General features: G+C 38.8%; 1 protein-coding gene across 2 annotated transcripts in view; it reads right to left on the bottom strand.

Annotated features, from left to right (window-relative positions):
* Positions 1-20,738, bottom strand: part of AMPH (amphiphysin) — a 124,156-nt gene that overhangs the window by 41,662 nt on the left and 61,756 nt on the right. For both annotated transcript variants that reach the window (XM_054516542.1, XM_036397151.2), the window contains exons 3-7: positions 13,375-13,429; positions 7,004-7,098; positions 2,072-2,167; positions 639-746; positions 167-252 (exon numbers count right to left, since the gene is read on the bottom strand). In XM_054516542.1, coding sequence (XP_054372517.1) covers positions 167-252; positions 639-746; positions 2,072-2,167; positions 7,004-7,098; positions 13,375-13,429 — 440 coding nt within the window. The remainder of the gene's footprint in view (positions 1-166; positions 253-638; positions 747-2,071; positions 2,168-7,003; positions 7,099-13,374; positions 13,430-20,738) is intronic.

The following is a 20,738-nucleotide window of genomic DNA, read 5'->3' as shown; positions in this document are numbered from 1 at the left end:
AAATAAGCATAAATACACTTACATTACATATATTTTTGGAGCACTTGCATACATTTTTTCTGTTATTAATCCAGCAATCCATTTTCTGTCAGCTCATTAAAATCCCCTGATTCCCTTTCCTTAATCCCCATTTGAAGCCTTGCATACAGCATCTCTCTAGGCTTACCGTGACCACAGAGATGGCAACTCTTCTTGCAAGTCAGTGTTAAACTCTTCAAACACTTTCTGTGCTTTTTGAAATTCTTCTTCAGCCTAAACCAAAATGAAACAGATGACTTCTAAAATCACTATGACATAACAAAACTAAAATTATTTTTGTGTTGTTTTCTTGGGGGGTCTTTTATAATTTTTATTAACAAAAGATGTTACCCATTCTTACACCATCAAGGCCAATACAGGATTTGCTGTCCCCTCAGTCTCATCAAGAGAGGAAGTTAGGTCCAAAACAGGACTCCTTAATGAAAGAGGTGAGCCTGACTATCACATGAACCAAAGTACTCAATACACATTTTTGCTTAGAGATATCATTATTTCTAAGGGAGTAAAAGGAAGAGAAATTTTGTGCTCTGTCTCTGTACAGAAAAAAACACCACCCAATCTCCCCAAGTCTTCTGCCAGCATGTTTCTGGTTGTTCTACCTTGGTGATTCTGCCCTCATCTTTTCTTTTTGAGCTCTGCAGGGCTTCTAGATGATGCCTTGCACTGTCGTAATCCACTAGCTTTCTGCTTCGTTTTGCAATGCGAGTCTGTACAGGGGTAGAAATGAAAGTAAATATGAGGAGCAGTTTTCAAAAAGCCATTTTACTTATGTTGTTAATTTAGTTTTTGATATATTTTTATTCTCCCTTCTCTGTTGTTAATATCTGAATTATTATATCATGTAGAAAGAATATGGAAATGGTAAAAATGATGAATCACATTATTTTAAATAAGGAATCAATTTACAAATAGTTTGGGAAGGGTTTTCATGGGTATAGGGCTTGCAGGCCTTAGAATTGAGGTATCAGTGTTACATAAGACTTTTCACATTCTCTAGAATCAGTGAACTTGTTAAACTCATGGTAACACTATCTTTTCCCCTTATAGATGGTGTGAAAATTCAGCAATTAATGCATTTTTTCTAGAGTTGCAAAAATGCTAATATATACTTCTCTGTATAGTTGTTCTGACACATATCTAAAATACTGGAGTTCAAGATATAGATACAGATATAGATATAAATATACTTTGATATAGACTTTACAAAGCTGTGTAATCCACATGCTGAGAGGGCATAATCACAACTTGATTTAAAAGTGATTTTAGAACTGTATATCACTAATGTTGGTATTCTTTGGTATTCTTAGATTATTTTTTCTTTAGTCCTTGATGTAAATTACAAAGGGTATGACTGTGTGTTACCAGTTCAGTTATAAACCCTCACAGAAAAAAATCCAGTTATGCCCATATAGTCATATTGAAATATAAAAGTATTTTATAAAAATATAAAAGCACCTATAGTGCTTCTTTATCCTCACACATTTCATTTATCTGTCATTTCTCTGGACTGTACACTAGATGGGCATGTGGCAGAGGCTAGAATCTGTATAACATTCTCTCGTGATGTGTATTACAAAATCTTTTTATAACTAATTAAAAGACAGGAACCATGGCTTAGATAAAAGAAAGATACTCACGGGTGCATCCATCTAGCCAATAACAGAAAGCCTGCTTTCCATGTAATTTGTCTGGCATTTTAACAGCTGAAGAGCTTAATGTGTCCCTATTGAAATTGGTTAAAATTCTCTCATACCAAAGAAACAGGAGCAGAAAAAAGCATAGAAGTTGCCTCTACAAAGGCTAATTTACTTCCATGTACTACTGCATGAAAAATATTTTCATTCACTTGGAAAATCAGTCCTGCCTAATGTCAGGAATTTACTTACAGAACAATATCTCTTACATTACAGGAGAGCATGGCTTTCACCTCCCACCCTTTTTCATTTTTTTTTTCTTGTAATCTCATTTTCAATTTATTTTGTAACTTAACAGAACTTTAAAACTTGTCCTTTATAGAAAATCATTACTCTACTTTGATATCAGGAAATTGTCCTAGATATGTATCCAGCGTTAACAATGACCCATCCACCAGTTTTTGATGGAAGTCTTCCCAAAGTTCATCACATTTCTGAAAAGGTAGAACGGAGAAAAATGTACTTAGTAGTTTAATGCCACTCTAAACATAGGAGAAATACAAATGTAATTGGCAAAGATTCATCTTTCTGAAGTTTTAAAATGTTCTTTATGGAAATAAATCAGAGCATAAACATAAGGTGAATGAAAAGGAATACCTTGATATTGCAAGTTCAATTCACAACAAATTAAGATTAATTAAGATTAAACTTAATAATTAGTTTGTGTTTTCATTATTTCAAATACTAAGTGCTATGTGAAAATAAGGATGCTATGGATTCAAGGTGCTGCTCGGGGTTTCAGGTCCCTGAGGATCAGTAACACAGAATCTGTACCTGGTGTAGCTTTTATGTCTAAGTATGTTCCCTGATGATGAACCTTGCTTACAGAGAAAGGAAGTACAACAAAAAAATAGAAGAGAAAATAAAGGGAAAGGTCTTTCCATCTCATTCTTTTTGTGCCATTAAGGTACATTTGATGGAATGGCTGATGCAGACAACTACTCTACCTTGTGCTGCTGGAGAACCGGAATTACAGATAGGAAACATCTCAACATCAGCTGGCAAAATAAACAAAATCTGCACCTCTGCCGCCCTCCTCTGCCCTGAAGGTACAGTGCTTTTCCCCAGTCCCCTTTGGAGCTCTGGGCTAGTCACCAGGAGAAACCCCCTGTAGTTTTCTGATTTTCATGAACATATTAATGCAGCTCATGTGAAAAGGACTCAGTGAGTAAGATTCCTTATTAGAAGCAAATCCTGCTACATAGACATAGTGCTTGAGGTCCTGGATTCTCCACTGAACAAATCACAAGCACATGTTAAACATCCTGATTCCCCCTTCTTTGCACATTTCAAAAATCACTTAACATCCTCCCCTTTGATGGGAAGGAGGTTAATGGGTGTAAGCACTGCTCTGCAGGGCTGTTATCCTCACTGACAAGTCTGCAAAACGGTCACATTATGTCACAGTACAAGCTGGCTTATACTGGGCAATTAATTTGGCTACAAATAAGAACCCCAGCCGGTTCCGTAAACCAGCCCCTGGGTTGACAGATAGGAACCTCAACCAATTACATTCCATCCTAAACTGTAGACATCTCCCTGATCTGGGAGCTGGGCGGTATCAAAGATCAGACCAGGGTTTTTCAAATCCCCTTTATAAAGAGGGGTTCATATAATAAACTCTCTCTATTGCCACATGGACATTGAAGTGTGTGTTGTCCCTGTCTCTGACCACTGACCCCATGAAACATGTGGCCGTCCTGTGTAATGGAAAACTGTTCCCAAGTGTTTGTTTTATCATAATCTACTATGTGGCATATTATTAATGCTGTGTGATGCCAGCTTTCGGTTCATTCATTTCCTACTCTAACAGAGTCCCTAATGAATGACTAGAATCTATTAAACATGTTTAAAAAAACCCCTAATTTATTAACACAGCATTTAATCACAGTGGTCTACAAAGCATCACAGCATTAGATTGTAGCAAGCAACTGCCTATTTTTGTATCTTGCTGAAACACATTTTGAACAAATTAAAATAATGGAGATTCTGAAAGCTAATGGACTCAAACAACATTGCTGAAGGATTCTTTAGGCCATCATCTTTCCTACCATACAGAATAAGGTCTTTTAAGGAGATCTCTTTTGGAATGATCATTTATAACCTAAACTGAACAGATACATAATTATTTTTTACCTTAGGCTGATCTCACAGAATCACAGAATTAACTAGGTTGGAAAAGATCTTTGAGATTATCAAGTCTAACCTATGACCAAACACCACCTTATCAATTACAACATGGCACTAAGTGCCACATCCAGTCTTTTCTTAAACACCTCCAGAGATGGTGCCACCACCTCCCTGGGCAGGTGATTCCAATGCCAAATCACTCCTTATGTGCAAAAATTCTTCTTAATGTCCAGCCTAAACTTTCCCTGACATAGTTTAAGGCTGTGTCCTCTTGTCCTGTTGCTGGTTTCCTAGGAGAAAAGACTGACCCCGGCACTTGGCTACAACCTCCTTTCAGGCAGTTGTAGAGATCTCCCGAGCCTCCTTTCCTCCTGGCTAAACAACCCAAGCTCCCTCAGCTGCTCCTCATAGGACTTTTGTTCCAGACCCTTTACCAGCCTTGTTGCCCTTCTCTGGACATGCTCCAGCATCTCAACATCCTTTCTAAATTGAAGGGCCCAGACCTGGACACAATACTCAAGTTGTGGCCTCACCAGTGCTGAGTACAGGGAATCACTTCCCTGGTTTTGCTGGCCACACTATTATTGGTACTGGGCAGGATCCCATTGGCCTTCTTGGCCATGTGGGCACACTGCTGGCTCATGTTCAGTCTGCTGCCAATCAGTACCCCCAATGTCCCTTTCTGACTGGCCTCTGTCCAGTCTCTCTCTCTGTCCTCAGCCTGCAGTGCTGCAGGGAGTTGTTGTTGTCAAAGTGCAGGATCTGACACTTGGTCTGGTTTAACCTCATATCGTTGGATTCAGACCATTGATCCAGCCCACCCAGATTGCTCCTGCAGAGCTCTCCTACCCTCCAGCATATTGACACTGGCATCCAATTTGGTGTCATCTGCAAATCTGCTAATGGTAGACTCAATCCCTTCATCCAGATCATCAGTAAAGATCTTAAACAGGACTGGGCCCATACACAGATCCCTGGGGGACACCGCTAGTGACGGGCCACCAGCTGGAGACAGCACCATTCATCACCACTCTCTGGGCCTGGCCATTCAGCCAGTTCTTAACCCAATGAAGAGTGCATCTGTCCAAGACATGGGCTGCCCGCTTTTCCAGGATTATTCCATAGGAGAGACTGTCAAAGGCTTTGCTCAGTCCAGGTAGACAACATCGACAGCCTTCCCCACATCCACCAGGTGGGTTACCTGGTCATAAAAGGAGATCAGGTTGGTTAGGCAGGAACTGCCTCTCCTAAATTCATCTGTGTGGATGCCATGGGACAGAGAGAGAGAAACGGCAAGCGTTTCTCACAGCAGCTTGTGAGAATTTTCAAGAAGTTGTAAGGATGTGATAACTTGTTAGTATAAACAACCTGCAAGTGGTGTTTTTCTACTTAGTCTTTCTGTTGTTCTCAAGGACAGTGTATAAGAAAAGTGTTTTTGTTAACTAGCCAATCAAATAGAATGTATTGTATAACTATATAAACCACACAGTTCTCTTGAATAAAACCTTCTTTTACTCTTTCTACAATACTGCCTCTTGCCTGTTCCTGTGTCATTCTCGGTGCAAGAGTGACACATCTGGCTGGGTCTGATCCTCAGGCCATGCCTGTAGGTCCTGTGTAATCACACTCAAGATGATCTGTTCCATAACTGTGCCAGGCATCGATGTCAGGTTGAGAGATCTGTTGTTTCCTGGATCCTCCTTTCAGTCCTTATGGATGGCTATTACATTGGCCAGCTTCCAGTCATCTGGGACCTCCCAAATAACCAAGACTGATGATAAATGATGAAAAGCAGCTTAGTGAGCTCTTCGCCAGCTCCCTCATCACTCAGGATGGATCCCATCTGGTCCCACAGGCTCGTGAACATCAAAGTGGCTCAGCAGGTCACTAACTGCTTCGGTCAGTTAGGATCTTACAGGGGATCTATTCTGCTCCCTGGCCCAATCTACTAGCTTTAGAGGCCATCTCTCCTGAGGATGACCTGTCTTATTGTTGGCAATTGAGGCAAAGAACTTGTTAAGTACCTCAGCCTTTTCCTCATCTTTGGTAACTATGTTCCCCACCATGTCCAATAAAGAATGGAAGTTTTTCTTGGTCCTTCTTTTGATAGTAATATATTTATATTTATATATATATATATCAAACCACTTTTTATTATCCTTTACAGAAGTGGTCAGGTTAAGTTCTAACTGAGCTTTTGCCACTCTAATTGATGGATAAATCTACCTTTGTGATTCTGTATCCAAAAAAAATAATGAGATTTTATAATATTGCCCATAAAACAATATAAAAACCCTAAATCAATCAAACAAAAAAGTATGTATCTTAAATTAGGCAGTTTGGAGGTTGGGTACTTTTAAAATTAAAACCCTTTGCAGCAGGGAAATATAGGAGAACACATCCATAGAGAAAAAAAGCAATCTGTACACTGCTCTGTATTCCGGTTTACTGTTAACTATATTATCAAGGAGTCTTTGCAAACTGAATGCCAGGTGATGAAAAGCTTTATTGACAACCATTTGCACTTTCTTGTCACCAACATCACATTTGCTGACAGACTTCCTACAGAACTGAGGCTCTTTAAGCAGGCAATTCAGAGCATCTCAAGGTAAATTCCTGCTGTGTTGTCTAGAAAAGCCTATTCCTCTCTAATCACTGGAAGAAGGTAAAAAGTAAAATAAATAATGTCCTGAACTCTAATTTGCCTTTAAATTCCATATTCTTCTCAGAGAGAGGTGAATGTCTCATAAGATATCCTGTTTTGTACCACTGGCTCAACAGTTGTTACACAGCACAAAAGGATAAGCAGCTTTGATAATTTTTTATTACATTATTTTGAGCTGAGAATCCTGACTATAAAATTACATGTAAGATACCTTTGTAAAAACTTGTCAGTCAAATGCTGTCAGGACCAATTCTGCTCACACTGAGTTATCTCAGTGAGAGCTTTTATCAGCTAGTTCATACAACAGACACTGCAAGTGCTGCATCTCACAAGATCCATAATTTATATGCTGAGAAAACAGGATTTAACATGACATGAAGAATTAAGGTAAATTTTGGATGCACACTTCTCCTCAACAGCTCAGATTAATCCATTTGCATACAAAATATTTTTTCCCTCTTTCCATACATCTTACCTCTCCAATCATTTTCACATCTTCACGTCCATACCAGTCTGGCTCATACACTTCATGGAGAGACTCTGTAAGCTTCTTTGAGGCATCTTGCATTCCTGCAGTTAGGCAAAAAGAGGAATATGTAAGTGCAAACTACAAGAAGTAGTTGCTAAATATCTTTATTTTCAGCTACATGTACCCACTATGCTATTCCCTCTGGCAAATTTAGAAAAGAGATACCTGAACTTGGGGAGAGCACTGTAATGGACGTGGTTTTATGAAGAGTCTTGTATGGTCACCCAGTAGGTTTAGAAGTTTGTGGAGCACAGTGCGTATTTATGTTTGCAACAGGGTGGTGCCTGCAGAGGATTGTGTGAAGCCAAACTGATCAGTCACTATTGGAGCTCTTGCTTTGACAGGTGGAACACAAACAGGGAGTATTGATGCTTATCACTCTGCTTTAAACGTAAAATATCTTCAATGACATTATGAGAACGGGCCTAAATCTATTTTCAGTGAGATCAGTTTGACTCCAATGAATAAATAAACACCCTTAGTGAAGGCATTGGAGTTTGAATTTTGATACAGCATGATTGCATTAGATTCTTAATATAGTTCTGAATCCAGTGAAACCAAACTTATCTAACATTTTAAGAGTTCAGAATAAGTAATTTTAAAATTTTAAAATGACAACTTTTATTTCAACTTCCTTGGAAAATCTCAATACTTGAATTTCCTACGTAACATTAACTTTTTTCCTTAAAAAACACTTTTTTTCTAGTCAAAATCTGTTTGCTACCTTGAAAATATCTCTAAGTATTATATTCAGATTTAACTGCTCAGTGAATGAATTTAGGAATAACATCAATATTTTTATTTTCTGCACAAAGAAACATTCACAAATAGAAAAGGAAAACTAATTTGAAACTTGAGTGTGTAGAAGACCAGACTTGATCTAGTCAGTTGCTATTCCATCATGCACTCCCAAAACACATGCTGTTAATACTAGAGTAAATAAATACAGGGATGCACACTTAAAAGAAAATCGTAGGCTATGGAATGAACAGGATAGAAAACAGATACTAAAAAAGCTGAAAGTACATGCTTGTTCTCAGTCCTTGAGTACAAAAGAGAGAATGGCATGGGGGAGAACAGGTACAAAGGAAATACTGGTGTTTAGAGGTACAAGCTTTCACCCTTAAATCAAAAGGTACTGAGCCAAAACAGAATATCTGATCTCTTCAGAAATTGTCTTGGGGGTGGTTTTTAATGACAGAGCTGATCTTAGACTCTTAGGATAGCACAGAATTAAGATGTATTTCTTCCTTTTCTCCTTCATGGTTAATTTTTAGGATGATGTATCTCCAGCTAAGAAAGTGTTCTCCTGAATAAAAAGGACCTTTTTTTTGGGTTTTTTTTTTGCCTTAGAAGTTACCAAATTACAATAAAATACAGATGATCTTCACGTATATTTTCAGGCAGGACTCATTTAAAATCTTTAATGTCGCTGCAAATTAATAAACTCAAGAGATAAGGCAAAACCAATAGAGTATCTCTTTGCTTAAGAAGGTTGCTTCTCTCCAATCAGGGTGAACATACAAACCAGGAGGGTTTGTTCATCCCTGCTCACACTTGATCCTTTCTGATACCTGAACTTCTGCCCTTAAGCACTCTGAGTGGTAAACCTGTGGCAGAGGTTCCTGTGGCAGGCAGGCTAGCATAACTGCTAGATAATCCCTCCTGCAGCTTGCACTCAGCTCAGTCACAGACCATGTTGACACTTTTTCCTGGACTTTCTTTCTTAAGTACTACAGGACTCAGGCATATATCTGCTGAAGAGAATAAGTAAAACACACTTAATGTGCCATGCTTGAGTTATATCAAAACTGCACCAACTTTTACACTTTTTTTCTGTTCTGAGAATTGGAAAATCCTTCATTCCACCACATTCCTGTAAAAAACATCAGTCAAATCCAGCTGCAGTGTCAGGCAAGTGGGTAGTAAAGTATTTGGCTTTTTCAGTCAGGAGCTTCAATCTGAAATTTCCAGACTAATATCATCCATCCTACTCCCTCTGACTGTATCTATACCAGGTTTACTGCAATACACCAAATGAGGGAAAAGGTAAATACCAATCCAGTGAATTCCCATTCTTTTTCATACCTCTGGATATAAACTTACAGTGTCCAATGATTTTTTGTTTGGCAGGTTTTCACATAGAGTTATTCCTTACACACTGATACCTTTTGTGTTATTCAGCATGAAATTTAAAAGGATTAGTGTCTTAGTCATAGACTGCAGGCGCTCTCTCTTGACTGTTTTTAACTGTTACTACTGAGAGAGAGAAATTGTTAAAAGCAAGTCATTAAAGTACTAAAAAATATAAAGTACTAAGAAATGTGAAAAGAATTTTTACTGCTGACAAACAGTTAAAAATTTATATTTAGTATCAATTTTTTCATTCAGTAGTACTTCTTGGTAATTGGGTCCTTTATTTAATAGCTAAAAGTGCCAAAATATTTGAATCACTTAGGAAAAATGTTACTTAATAATCCAGTTACTGAAGATTGAGCTTCTCAGATTAAATGATCCCTATTTCTATGGGAAAGAGTCTCTGTCCCTGGAGCCTCCAAAAAATTCTACAGGCCTCCTTGTGATAGGGATCCTGGGGGTGGCAGTACAGAGACATTCCCATTAAGCATATCAGAGAAGGGGGAGAGTAGGTGACTCTTTACCATCACAGTTCCAATGTACTCAAGCTCCCATGGAGAATGAGACAGACCAGGAACAGCATGTTGGCTCTAAAACTCATATACTGTGGGGTCTCCTCACTCCCCTGCAGGATAATCTAGCCTGAATGATGGAGAAATTTCCATTTTTCTGATGGGGTGAGACATCTTGATCTGGCTCTTAATATTACTTATGTGGTTCTTCAGGGAAATGACCTTCCCTGCCATAAGGGTTGTATTTGTTATTGCTAGTAATCCATTAGAGTTTCCAGTGGAACAAGTCAATAATTTCATTATTCATTAATAAATTTTGCAAAAAGATGATGAATAGTTATATGGCTTTTAAGAAATTACATTGCTGATTTTAAGATTTCTGTGTCTGAAGGATATGTGCAGTTCTGTCAGCCACAGACAGACAACTAGGCAACAGAACTGCCTACAGACCTGAAAAATCTCCCCTCCCCTTCCTGTACACCTTTATCACTACAGTAAGCCACCTGAAGTGTATGGTGCTTTCTTTTCCTCATGCAGGACTACTTGTTACCTCTGTCACCTTGCCACCTGCATGAAGATCCAGGTTTATTCTTCCCCATCTGCACTGGTACTTGCAAAGAGCTTGGGGTAGAAAATGGGTGACTGATTTAAGGTTTCTATAACAATTGGCCCATAAAACCATTCAAGTCCTTCACAGCTCTCAAAAGCTTAAAAAATAAATCATGAAGTATAAAACCCAGATACACATTGCCAAGGAGACTGGAAGACACAAAAGACTGAGGCATGAGATGACTAAAGCTATGGGGGATAGCACAGTCTCATCAGTACAAACACCACTGATACACAGCAGACATTAAACTATCATGCAGGTGAAAAAAAATGGCACATAAAAGCCATTCACAAGTTCAACAGCTTTATGGCAGGGTTCCTCTGAGTCCTTGAATAACCAACAAGAAAGATCAAGGTCCAGCTAAGACTGTCAGTGATCAAGAGAAGGAGTCTGAATACAGCAAAAATTCTTTTAAGAATGTGTGATACTCAACTCAAACCTCAAATTGTGAAGTATATTAAAATGAAGGGGACAGAGGGTCATAATAAGGCTTAATTTACTCTTCCTTGCTTAAATCCCCACCTGTAGTATTGTGTCTACATCTGGAGTACACAGCACAAGAAAGATGTGGACCTGTTAGAGCAGGTCCAGAGAAGGCCAGAGAAAGACGTCCAGAGAAATGGAGAACCTCTCCTATAAAGACAGACTGAGACAGCTGGGATTGTTCAGCCTGGAGATAAGGCTCTGAGGAGACCTCCCTTTGGCTTGACAGTATTTAATGGGAGCTTATTGAGAAAAAGGGAGAGCAACCTTTTACACAGGTAGACAGTGGTAGGACAAAGGGGAATGAATGAAACTAGAAGAGGGAGATTTAGATTAGATGTTAGGAGGAAATTCTGTACTCAGAGGGTAGTGAAACACTGGAACAGGTAGCCCAAAGAAGTGGAAGCCCCATCCTTGGAAGTGTTCAAAGTCAGGTTGGATGGGGCTCTGAGTAACCTGGTCTAGTGAGTGGCATCCCTGACTATGGCAGGGGGATTTCAACTAGATAATCTATAAGGTCCCTTCCAACCCAAACCGTTCTATGATTGTATGAAATCATGCCTGGATTTGTACTTACAATATCAAGTCACTCAGATGTCATGCAGCAAAATGAAACTTATTACAGAAGTTAAAATCCCAAAACCCTTTAAAATGAACTGCTTCTCTCATACATCCAAGAATATTAGGATGTCAAGTGTATTATGTTATTTTCCAATAAATCCAATATATACGGTAATATGATTGACCTTTTTTCCTGCAAAATGAGCCCCCAATGACAGTGTGACTCCAAGTCTGTGACATCTTTGGTGCAAAAATCCCACTCAAGTTCCTAAATATGATGGTTACCATGTTTTTGTGCATAGATACTCAAAAATCTTTCAATGATAGCAGACATTCAAAGAATTGCAACAAAGACACTGTAGCAGGTGCTTCAGTCATCCAAAATCTGGTCTTTTGCACTACTGACCTAGTTATCTTTGAGGAAGCCTCAGCCAGAGCTGTGTATTGTGCTCTACTGTCTCAGGTTGTGTGCTCATTCCACAGCAGTAATGTGTGCCAATATGTGTGCCAAGGATGCCCACGGCTGGCTTGTTGTCTTTGACATTTTTAGGGCTCTCATGAGTGCTTTTGACTAGATCTTTTTCAAGACATGTAGATAATAAGGTGCTAGCAAACACTTCTCATTCTGAGTAAGAAAGTCAGTCCAAATTACTTAAAGGCAGCAACAAGAAAACAATGTTTAACAGAAAAGCATTGCTAAAAAGGCAAAACTAAAACAAAGGAAAATTTTACACAAGATAAACACAAAACTTGGTGAAAAAAGTAGTCCATTAGAGACCACAAGAGCAAAAGGACAATGAGTGAGAGTACTAGGAAAAGAAGAGAAGGATGGAGAAAGAAGATGAAACGGAGAGAGGAGTGTTATCACCAATACAGAAATCAAGGCAGCATGTAAACAGTCAGATTACGTGACAGGTAAGATATCTAGCAAGACAGCATCATCCTACTGCTTCTGAATAACCACCATACAATGTATGTGGGGAAGAGTAAAAACTGTGAAAGCAAAATTAGCATTCAGTGCAAAAGACAAAGGCTATAATTTCCTCTAAGAACAAAAGACATCAGCGCAAGTTTGTCTGGTATGGAATTTTTCTTGGGCAGCTCATACAGAAAACAATAGATGGTCAAAGACAGTAAGCTACTGCTTTGCTTCCCATTTTATAATTTGCATCAAAAAGAGCTTTCTTCCTTGCCTGTGAACAGCTGATGATGTTACTATGACAATGAGTTTCAGGGATATTAATACTGATTTGCAAAATTTTCCCTATTGGACTGGAGCCAGATAAAAAATATACACACACAGACATATTTATCATATATTTATATTTATCTCAAGAAGCTACTGTCTCTCAATCTGTCACCACCTCTTATTCCTTTTCCTTTAGCCTCCAATTCCTCCAAAGAGCGGTGGTATGAGAAAGAGATCACTTTGCATACAGTGCTCTGTTGAGTGTGCTGGATTTACAAATATCTAGTAGGATTTAAATGACTATTTACTTGTCTCTGATATTTAAGCACTGGTTAGTGACTTCTGTTATTTAGATTTTTAATGCAGTATCAAGAGACATCACATTTGACTTTTGAACTTAAAAAAAATGGATTAAGCGGCCAGAAATAGATGAGAAATCACATTATCACAGGGAGTGTGGTTTTGGAGGAAGCTCATCATCCAACTAGTAATAACCTGGAAATGTTCCATTTGTGGAGATCAAGCAATCCCTTGCCTTGCATGAGATACTTCATATTATAGCATTTGCAAAGATGAATAATAAGGTGTGTAGACTTTGTGGGTGCTAAAAATGCATGCACCATGAGAATCTAGGGAGTGGAGGATGCACACAAAGGACAGTCGAGGATGCAATACATGAGTTGACATTGAAGGTACAGAATCCCTAGCATTAGGTTAAAGAGAATCTTACTTGTATCTGTCTTTGTATACTTTAAACAAGCTTACTTGTCTCAATTTTTAAAAAAAATTTGTTTTATGAAAGCAAGATATAAAACTTAAAAATCACCTTTAATGGCTGCTAAATATGCTCTCAGTTCTCTCTGGAGTCTGGAACCCTCTGCCTGAAAAAGAAGAAAAAAAAAAGCATGGAAGTGAAAATACATGTCAGTTATGTTTAATGCCTTGAAACATGCATGCAGTATGTCTAACAACAACTAAAAGCAATTTCAGGGCTAATAGTGTCAGATGTTGAAAGCATGCACAGATTCATAAAAAAAGAAGGCCCGGCAAAGGAGGCTTGCATAGTGTACTCTCTAGGCTAGAATTTCTGGGTTTATTTTATCAATCATCTGTACAGGGAAGAACTCCACCCAAAGAAAGACAGGTATATTTTACAGCTAAGTTGCAGTTCAAGTCAGCTGGGCCTATGGCCTAATCTGAAACACAAAGAAGTATAATCAAAACTGGTGAACTTCCACTGGAAACCACTCAAACGAGGCCAGTCTAGACCTGAAGAAAGTTCTATCCTTACACAAGTTGTTTACTATATTTGGAAACAATTTCCAAAGTATTCTAATATTTCAACATTTTGCAAGCAAATAACTATTAAAATATAAGAACAATGTTAGTTATTTGTTTTGCTTGATTAGTGCATCTTGCAGTCTACTCTGAATTCTCAACTTTCTTTGGCAAATACATCAAAATTATTTTTCTTTCTCTTACACCTTCTCAGAACAGAGAAAACAATGGATTTTGTTACTTTATCTCTGACTGTACCACAGATTGGACTTCATAGTTCCTAGGATTTGCAAAGAAACCTGTGCTACACACATACTTATTGCTAAAAAGATGCTGTCCAGGACACCTTCAATAGCCTGAATATTTTTGAAAGAGTCCACATTTGCCAGTTTCCAATATTTTTCAAATAATTTATTTAAGCAGCTGGAATCTACAGGAGTATCAACTTGCAGTCACATTTTCTCACATACAGCTACACCATATGGAAAAATCAGAAGCAAAATATGACTGATTGGTTTGGAGTTTCATATTTTCCATGTGAAAAACAGAACCTAAAGGGTGCATGTGAATAAAGTGAATATTTTAGAAGGCAGAAGGTATAAGCTGTTTTAACTCCACTTAACTCAAAGGATGTCTGACACCAGTAAAGGATTTGCCATCAGCAGCTTCAATGCTCAGAGAATTCAGACACAGAGGATCATAAGAAATTCAGTTTGATAGGGGCTATCTGATGCTTAAAATCCATCATAGCTGCAGCCATGTTAAGTCAAAACTGTGGTTCTGAAAAAATACTTGTCTCACCAGTACTTAGAATACAATGCAGGTCACACCCATCAAACTCAGTTCTTTCAGCTTTTGAAGGGAACTGTAGGCCTTTAGAATGGGATCATCAACAGCCCTCACCCCCATCTCTCAAATTGTAGTGCACTTTAAGAAGAGAGCAACTGTTTAACCTCCTGGAAATATTTAAGAATTTTTAAGGTAAAAATGCCTGTGTGGGCCTAGAAAGCTGACTGAATTAAATTTATGGATTCAACAAACAGAAGCTTGCTTTTACACCCATGTGATCTGAAACAAGTCACATACAGCTCTCAAATCCATTAATCGACTCAAGTCTGAGCTCAGGAATAGACCCACCAGGGTGGTATCTGAAAAGCTGCTGGGTAACAGCAGGTGTGAAGGAGCAGCCAGCCCACTAACCATTCTCTGGTTTGGAGCCATATTTGATGCTCCAAGGAAAGGCAACCTCTTCCCCTGCTTTGGAATCAAAGCTGCCTATCAAAACAAGGGCCAGACAAGTGCAGGGTGAGTATCAGTGGATTTAACCTCAGATTTAATTACTTATAGAACAACCGAAAGTTCTCGAGTAGTAGCTTGGTGTTGTGTCCATTAAGAAAATATTATGCATACATTTTAATACTTTTGTATTTTATTTACTACACTTTAATACTTTTAGCAGGAGCTACTACCCCAAAGTGTCATTACAACACATTTTTTCATGATCCATAACACAGCAGAAGTTAACTTCATTCTGTGCTCAAGTGGTAGGCATGGGGATATCAGAAGTTGACTGTGTTCCATGGACCAAGACATTAAGTGATCAATGCTTCCATAAAGGAAAGGAGATTGTACCCAGGAGCAAATTTCTTGATCTCATGTCTGAAGAGGAGGATCAGCAAATACTTGGCAGAAACTAGATGGAAGTTGCCCTTTCATGCATGCCAGTCTCCCTCTGGGAGGATCCCTTGTACTGTGAGAAGTCACGTTAAGGCACAGAAGTTATCTTTTAATTTCATACCTTCTTTGGCCTGAGCTACTGTGGTAAAAATCGAAGGTATAGAAACTTGGTTCTTCATCATGGTCCAGCTGAATAGGTGACCATATAGTAACAATTTTTAGTTATTAAAAAATCTCTGGTGTTCCAGGAGCAGCAAACCGCAGCTGGAAGAGTGAGAGCCTCCTTAGCTGATTTCATGTCCAGTTTTATTAATACACATGATGTTTTGTCACTAGGACTAAGCAGCACACCACAAATGTCAGGGAAACACATTGCTCAAACACTATGTTTATAACTATACTGCTGTGCAGCTTTACAACTCCTACCCTAAACCACTATTAGATCTGTTCTGCTTGGTTAGCATTGTGCGTCATCAGGAACTGCTGTTCAGGGAAATGTGTAAGAAAAAGTCAAAGTAGTAAAACATGATGTAAACATTTTGCCATCTGTGCTGTTCTGACACTTCATTCAAAATAAATAATTTTAATATGGATCTCCCTCAGTCTAGGTTATTAACAGGCCACAAACACCTGAAATATCTAAACATGATAGAGTCATATGACTTTTCCCTCATTATCAATTGTGTGATGTTACACTGAAAAATCCATGAGCAAGGGCCAGCTCCTACTGAATCTAAGAGATATTCTCTCAGCTTCAATGGCAACAAAATTAGACCTTTCTAAAAATATCAGAAAAAAATTAGCATCAAAAGCCCTCAGCCCTATAAATTCTAAAAAAATGTGCATCTGGTCTATACATTTTCTATAGTAAACTCATTATTAGTGAAGACAGATATACTTTTGTCACCTAACAGATTAATGAAAATTCATAAGGTGAAAATACTGCATTGCTGACTATGCACATCAGGCAAACTGTTACATACAGGTTTTAAAAAGTACTTTTGAAAGACTGTAATGTATTTAATGTTGTCCCTTTACAGTGTTTACTGGTACACTCCTACTTTCTGGTCTATCAAATGAAAACATCCAGTGGCTCTGAAACCACTGCTCCAAGTATCTTCATTAAAGCCATGAATTTTGTTAAATGAGATGCAGCTTCTTGAGGGAAAATGAAAGGTAGCTGTCCTTTCACCAATGTTGTATCCCTCTGAAAAGAAGTTTCCAAGAGAGTGCTGATGCTTCCTTTATAATTTCATAATTTCTTTCATTTATTCTACATAAGTCAGCAAAATGAGTCAGTTTTATAAGATGTAAGAAACTCCAGAGGAAAGCGTTAATAGCAAACTTCTTACAACCAGTTTGATAACACTATGCATGTTCTACCAGACTCCAGCACCAAAAATCAGTGCTCTTAGCTCACCTGATCAAAGTCAGTACACAAATCACCAAAAATCTAGTACATAATCCTGTTTAACTTTACATAATAGCAAGGGAGGCATACCAACAACCCAAACCAGCATCCATTTTTGGGAAAGTCAACACAGCTCTTCACAACAATGTCCCAAATAATAGTTTGTTGCTTTGAACAATGTAGCCTATCACCTTTCTACTCTCTGGTCTCATCATACAGTCAGTATTATACAGCTGGTAAAGACATATGCACTCAGTGGGATAAGAAGGTGCAGTGTTTAAGAATCTAGGAATCTACAACCACAGGCCTTACTTACATACCCTGACAGCAGCATTAGGCCTTTTCAGTACTATTGATTCTTGGATATGTTTAGTTTCACTTTTCTTTTAATTTTGTAGTTTTTAAGCATATCTTAGCACTGGAAGTTAAAAAAATGAGCCACAACACTGTTGGCTGTGAGACTGACAAGACCTAAAAAAAAGTTAATGATGAAAACTAAAACCCCATAGTTTCCATCTAACCAGCTCTTGCTTCCTGATGGATTAGAAAATCTGTTGCATCCACTCAGAAATTAAAGACCACCTTGCCTCCATAAAAGCTGTAATTGGATGTCCTATTTGCTAGGAATCATGAGTTTACAGCTTTCCAGTCAGAACAGAAGAGTTTGATTTTTCTATCATGTCACATACGTGATGTAAACACAATACATCTTTCCAGGAAAGGTCAGCACATGAATGACATAAAAAACCCAAATATATCACTCCAATTTAGTGAGAGGCAAGAGCATTAAAAATATTGAAACTGGAGCAAAGGGTAATTAATAAAAAATACAATAATAATAACAATAACAACAATTAAAAATTACAATTATTAATGCAGCTCTAATTAAGACCAGAATTTCATCATTCTATTGCTAATACATCAGAAAAATAGCTGAAAACATTTTCTGTATCACCTGGAAGATATTCTTTATTATAATGTGCTGCTACTTGACACAGTGTTGAGCAGTGCTATGTCTTGTTCATAAACACTTTAGGTACTAGTTACTGCTAGGTCTCTTCCAGAACTATGTAGGATGAATGAAAATAACTATTAAATTAAAAGAAGCTTAACATAATAAAAGGCTCCTTGGATGTAGGGGGATAGACCATGAGTAAATAAAGGTAGTACAGAAAGTAATCTTACCCCCTAAAGAGTTGCAGCTGAGCCAATTATTAAGGATTAGGAGCAGGCATGATGTTAACAGGCTGCAGCTGTAGCCAATAAGAAGAGTGTTATAAAAAAGTAAATTGGCTGGTTGAGGGGAACTGGAGTTAGTTGGCTACTGTGAGGATGTGGAAGAGTTAGTGCCTAGAGGAGCTGTCTACAAGAAACATCAAGGAGGTATGAAATTCTAGCAATGTGGAACCCTTGCAATGTAATGATAATAGAACTCTTGCTCTACAATGACAACACTTGGATAAATCTGTAATTCAGTCTAAAGTCTATCTTCTTTCCAGAGTACTCTATTTTACCATTCAGCAATGTCTTGGTTTAAAAGACAGGTGTCTGCTAAGGAAGGTGGGAACCTCCCTTGCAAGGGAGAGTATGACCCCCTTCCCTCTGAATTCTTGTAATTTTGAAATTAAAGGGTCTTCAGGCAAAGATATGGGAAAAGGAATAAATTCTTTTTATCTCTAAATAAATTCTTTAAATAATTCAGTTCTTTACTAGTAAGTATATGGATAACAAGGCAACAGTGGGAGTGACAGCAAACAGAACCAGAACCCAGTAATGCCCTTCACTCGGCCGCGGCACTTTGCCTTTGGTGCAGTTACGGTCACAGCCGGCAGGGGCGTTGTTGGCTCCCGGCCAGGCAGGGCAGGTGCGATGATTCCCCTGCAGCTGCAGGGGGCGCTGTGGCGCGAGTTTCGGCTGCCTCTCTGCGCATGGTAATAGCGTCAGTAAAACAGTCCGCAGCAGCAGGTACGGATCACTCAACAACAGTAAAAAACGTTCTTCTTTTTCACCTAATTCTATAAGCTATCAACAACAGCCTTTGACATTTTGCTTTTTTTCTGACAACATGCCATGAGAAGCTGCTTTTGTAGTAGTAACTGTTATATCTCCCCTGTGTATATATATAGTACATAACATTTATGAGTTTAAGCACTAAAATAGATTTTAACTGTCACATGTAAAGTAAAAGTCTCATAACTGCATAAAGAAAAATACAGGCAAATATGCATATACCTGAAATAGAGTATTGCCTTCTTAGAACAATAAAATGTGACTTTTAATGACTGTGAGTCATTAAAATAGACACAGGGATAAAGGTAATTGCTACTGTACTCCCTGTAAAAAAAGAACACGTAAGATGCAATTGCTTGAAAAACAGAATACAGATGGAATTTCTGGTAAATCCTCAATGGCCTTTGATGATAATTTCACAACAGAAATGAGAGAATTATGCGGAAATTCTCTTCTTTTCCCCCTCATTCTCAACTTCAGAGTCGATTAAGAGGCCAAGCATATTTACAATTAGCTGTGCAGAGATAAGTGTTTAAATCTCAAGACATTTCTTACAATAAAATGAAAATCTGTGTCATACTGTCATATATGAGTTTATATGTTCCACAAGCTTTGATTTAGAGTGGGAATTTTCAGTTTACAGTTTAAGTGGAAGATGAAAACCAGTTGTATTCATTGTTTAAAATATAAATATTTTTCTGTTGTCATCAGCTGCAGGGGTTAAATGGTTTTGATAGAGAAAGTCCAGGGGCTCTGCAAAACAACTGTGCTCTGTTCTCTCTGGACATGGGATGACTCAGTTTCTCCATGGTGATTCATGTAGGTAATTCAGCTCTGGGTTGTCAAGTCCAGAAGAGGCTCTTATGTAACTGTATTCAGAAAGAGATGGGAATGGATGACTGGGGAATCTAAATAACCATTTTCCCCCTATAGATCTGCTGCACTACATTGGTTTTACCTGGCCTAGTTTTTGGCAGCCAGAGGTGGCTTCTGTGAGAAGCTGCTAGAAGCTTCCACTGTGTCCTACAGAGCTAATCCCTGATGGCTCTGAAGACAGACATGCTGCTGGCCAAGGCTGAGCCAATTAGAGATGTTGGTCATGCCTCTGTGATAACATATTTAAAGAAAAAAAAGTTTAAAAAGTGTGCATGCGCAGATTTGTCCTAGCCAGAGAAGAGGAGGAGGTGAGGACATGTGAGGGAAACAACATGGAGACACCAAGGTCAGTGGAGAAGGAGGGGCAGGAGGTGCTCCAAGCACCAGAGCTGAGATTCCTCTGCAGGCTGTGGTAAAGACCATGGTGAAGCAGCTGTGCCCCTGCAGCCCATGGGGGTCCATAGGGGGTGTAGAGATCCACCTGCACCCCATGGGGGAGGTGCTCACACTGGAGTGGATAGATGCCCTGAAGGAGGCTGTGATCCAGTGGGAGACCCGGTGGAGAGAGTTGGCCCCTGCATCCAGGCTGGAGGAGCCTGTCCTTGGAGGATGGCACCCCATGGAAGAGTGGCCTACACAGCAGCAGTTTTGGGAGGACTGTCTGCCTTGGGAAGGAGTCAAGTTGCAGTAGTTTTGGCAGGACTGCTGCTCATGAGATTTGGAGCTATGCTGGAGAAGTTCACAGAGAACTGTCTCCCATGAGAAGGGACCCCATGATGTAGCAGGGGAAGGACTCCTCTCCCTGAGTAGTGGAGGAAAACCTCAGGTGACAAACTGACCAGAAGCCTCAGCCCCATGTCTCCCTGTGCTGTTGGTGGGAGGGGTTGGGGGAAAAATATGTTTTTAAGGGCTTATTTTACTTCTCATTTTCCTTGTCT

This window comes from Molothrus ater, chromosome 1, assembly GCF_012460135.2.
Source record: "Molothrus ater isolate BHLD 08-10-18 breed brown headed cowbird chromosome 1, BPBGC_Mater_1.1, whole genome shotgun sequence".
NCBI classification, from domain to species: Eukaryota; Metazoa; Chordata; class Aves; order Passeriformes; family Icteridae; genus Molothrus; species Molothrus ater.
Note: the sequence above shows the minus strand (reverse complement) of the source record. Positions and strands in the feature narration are given on the sequence as shown.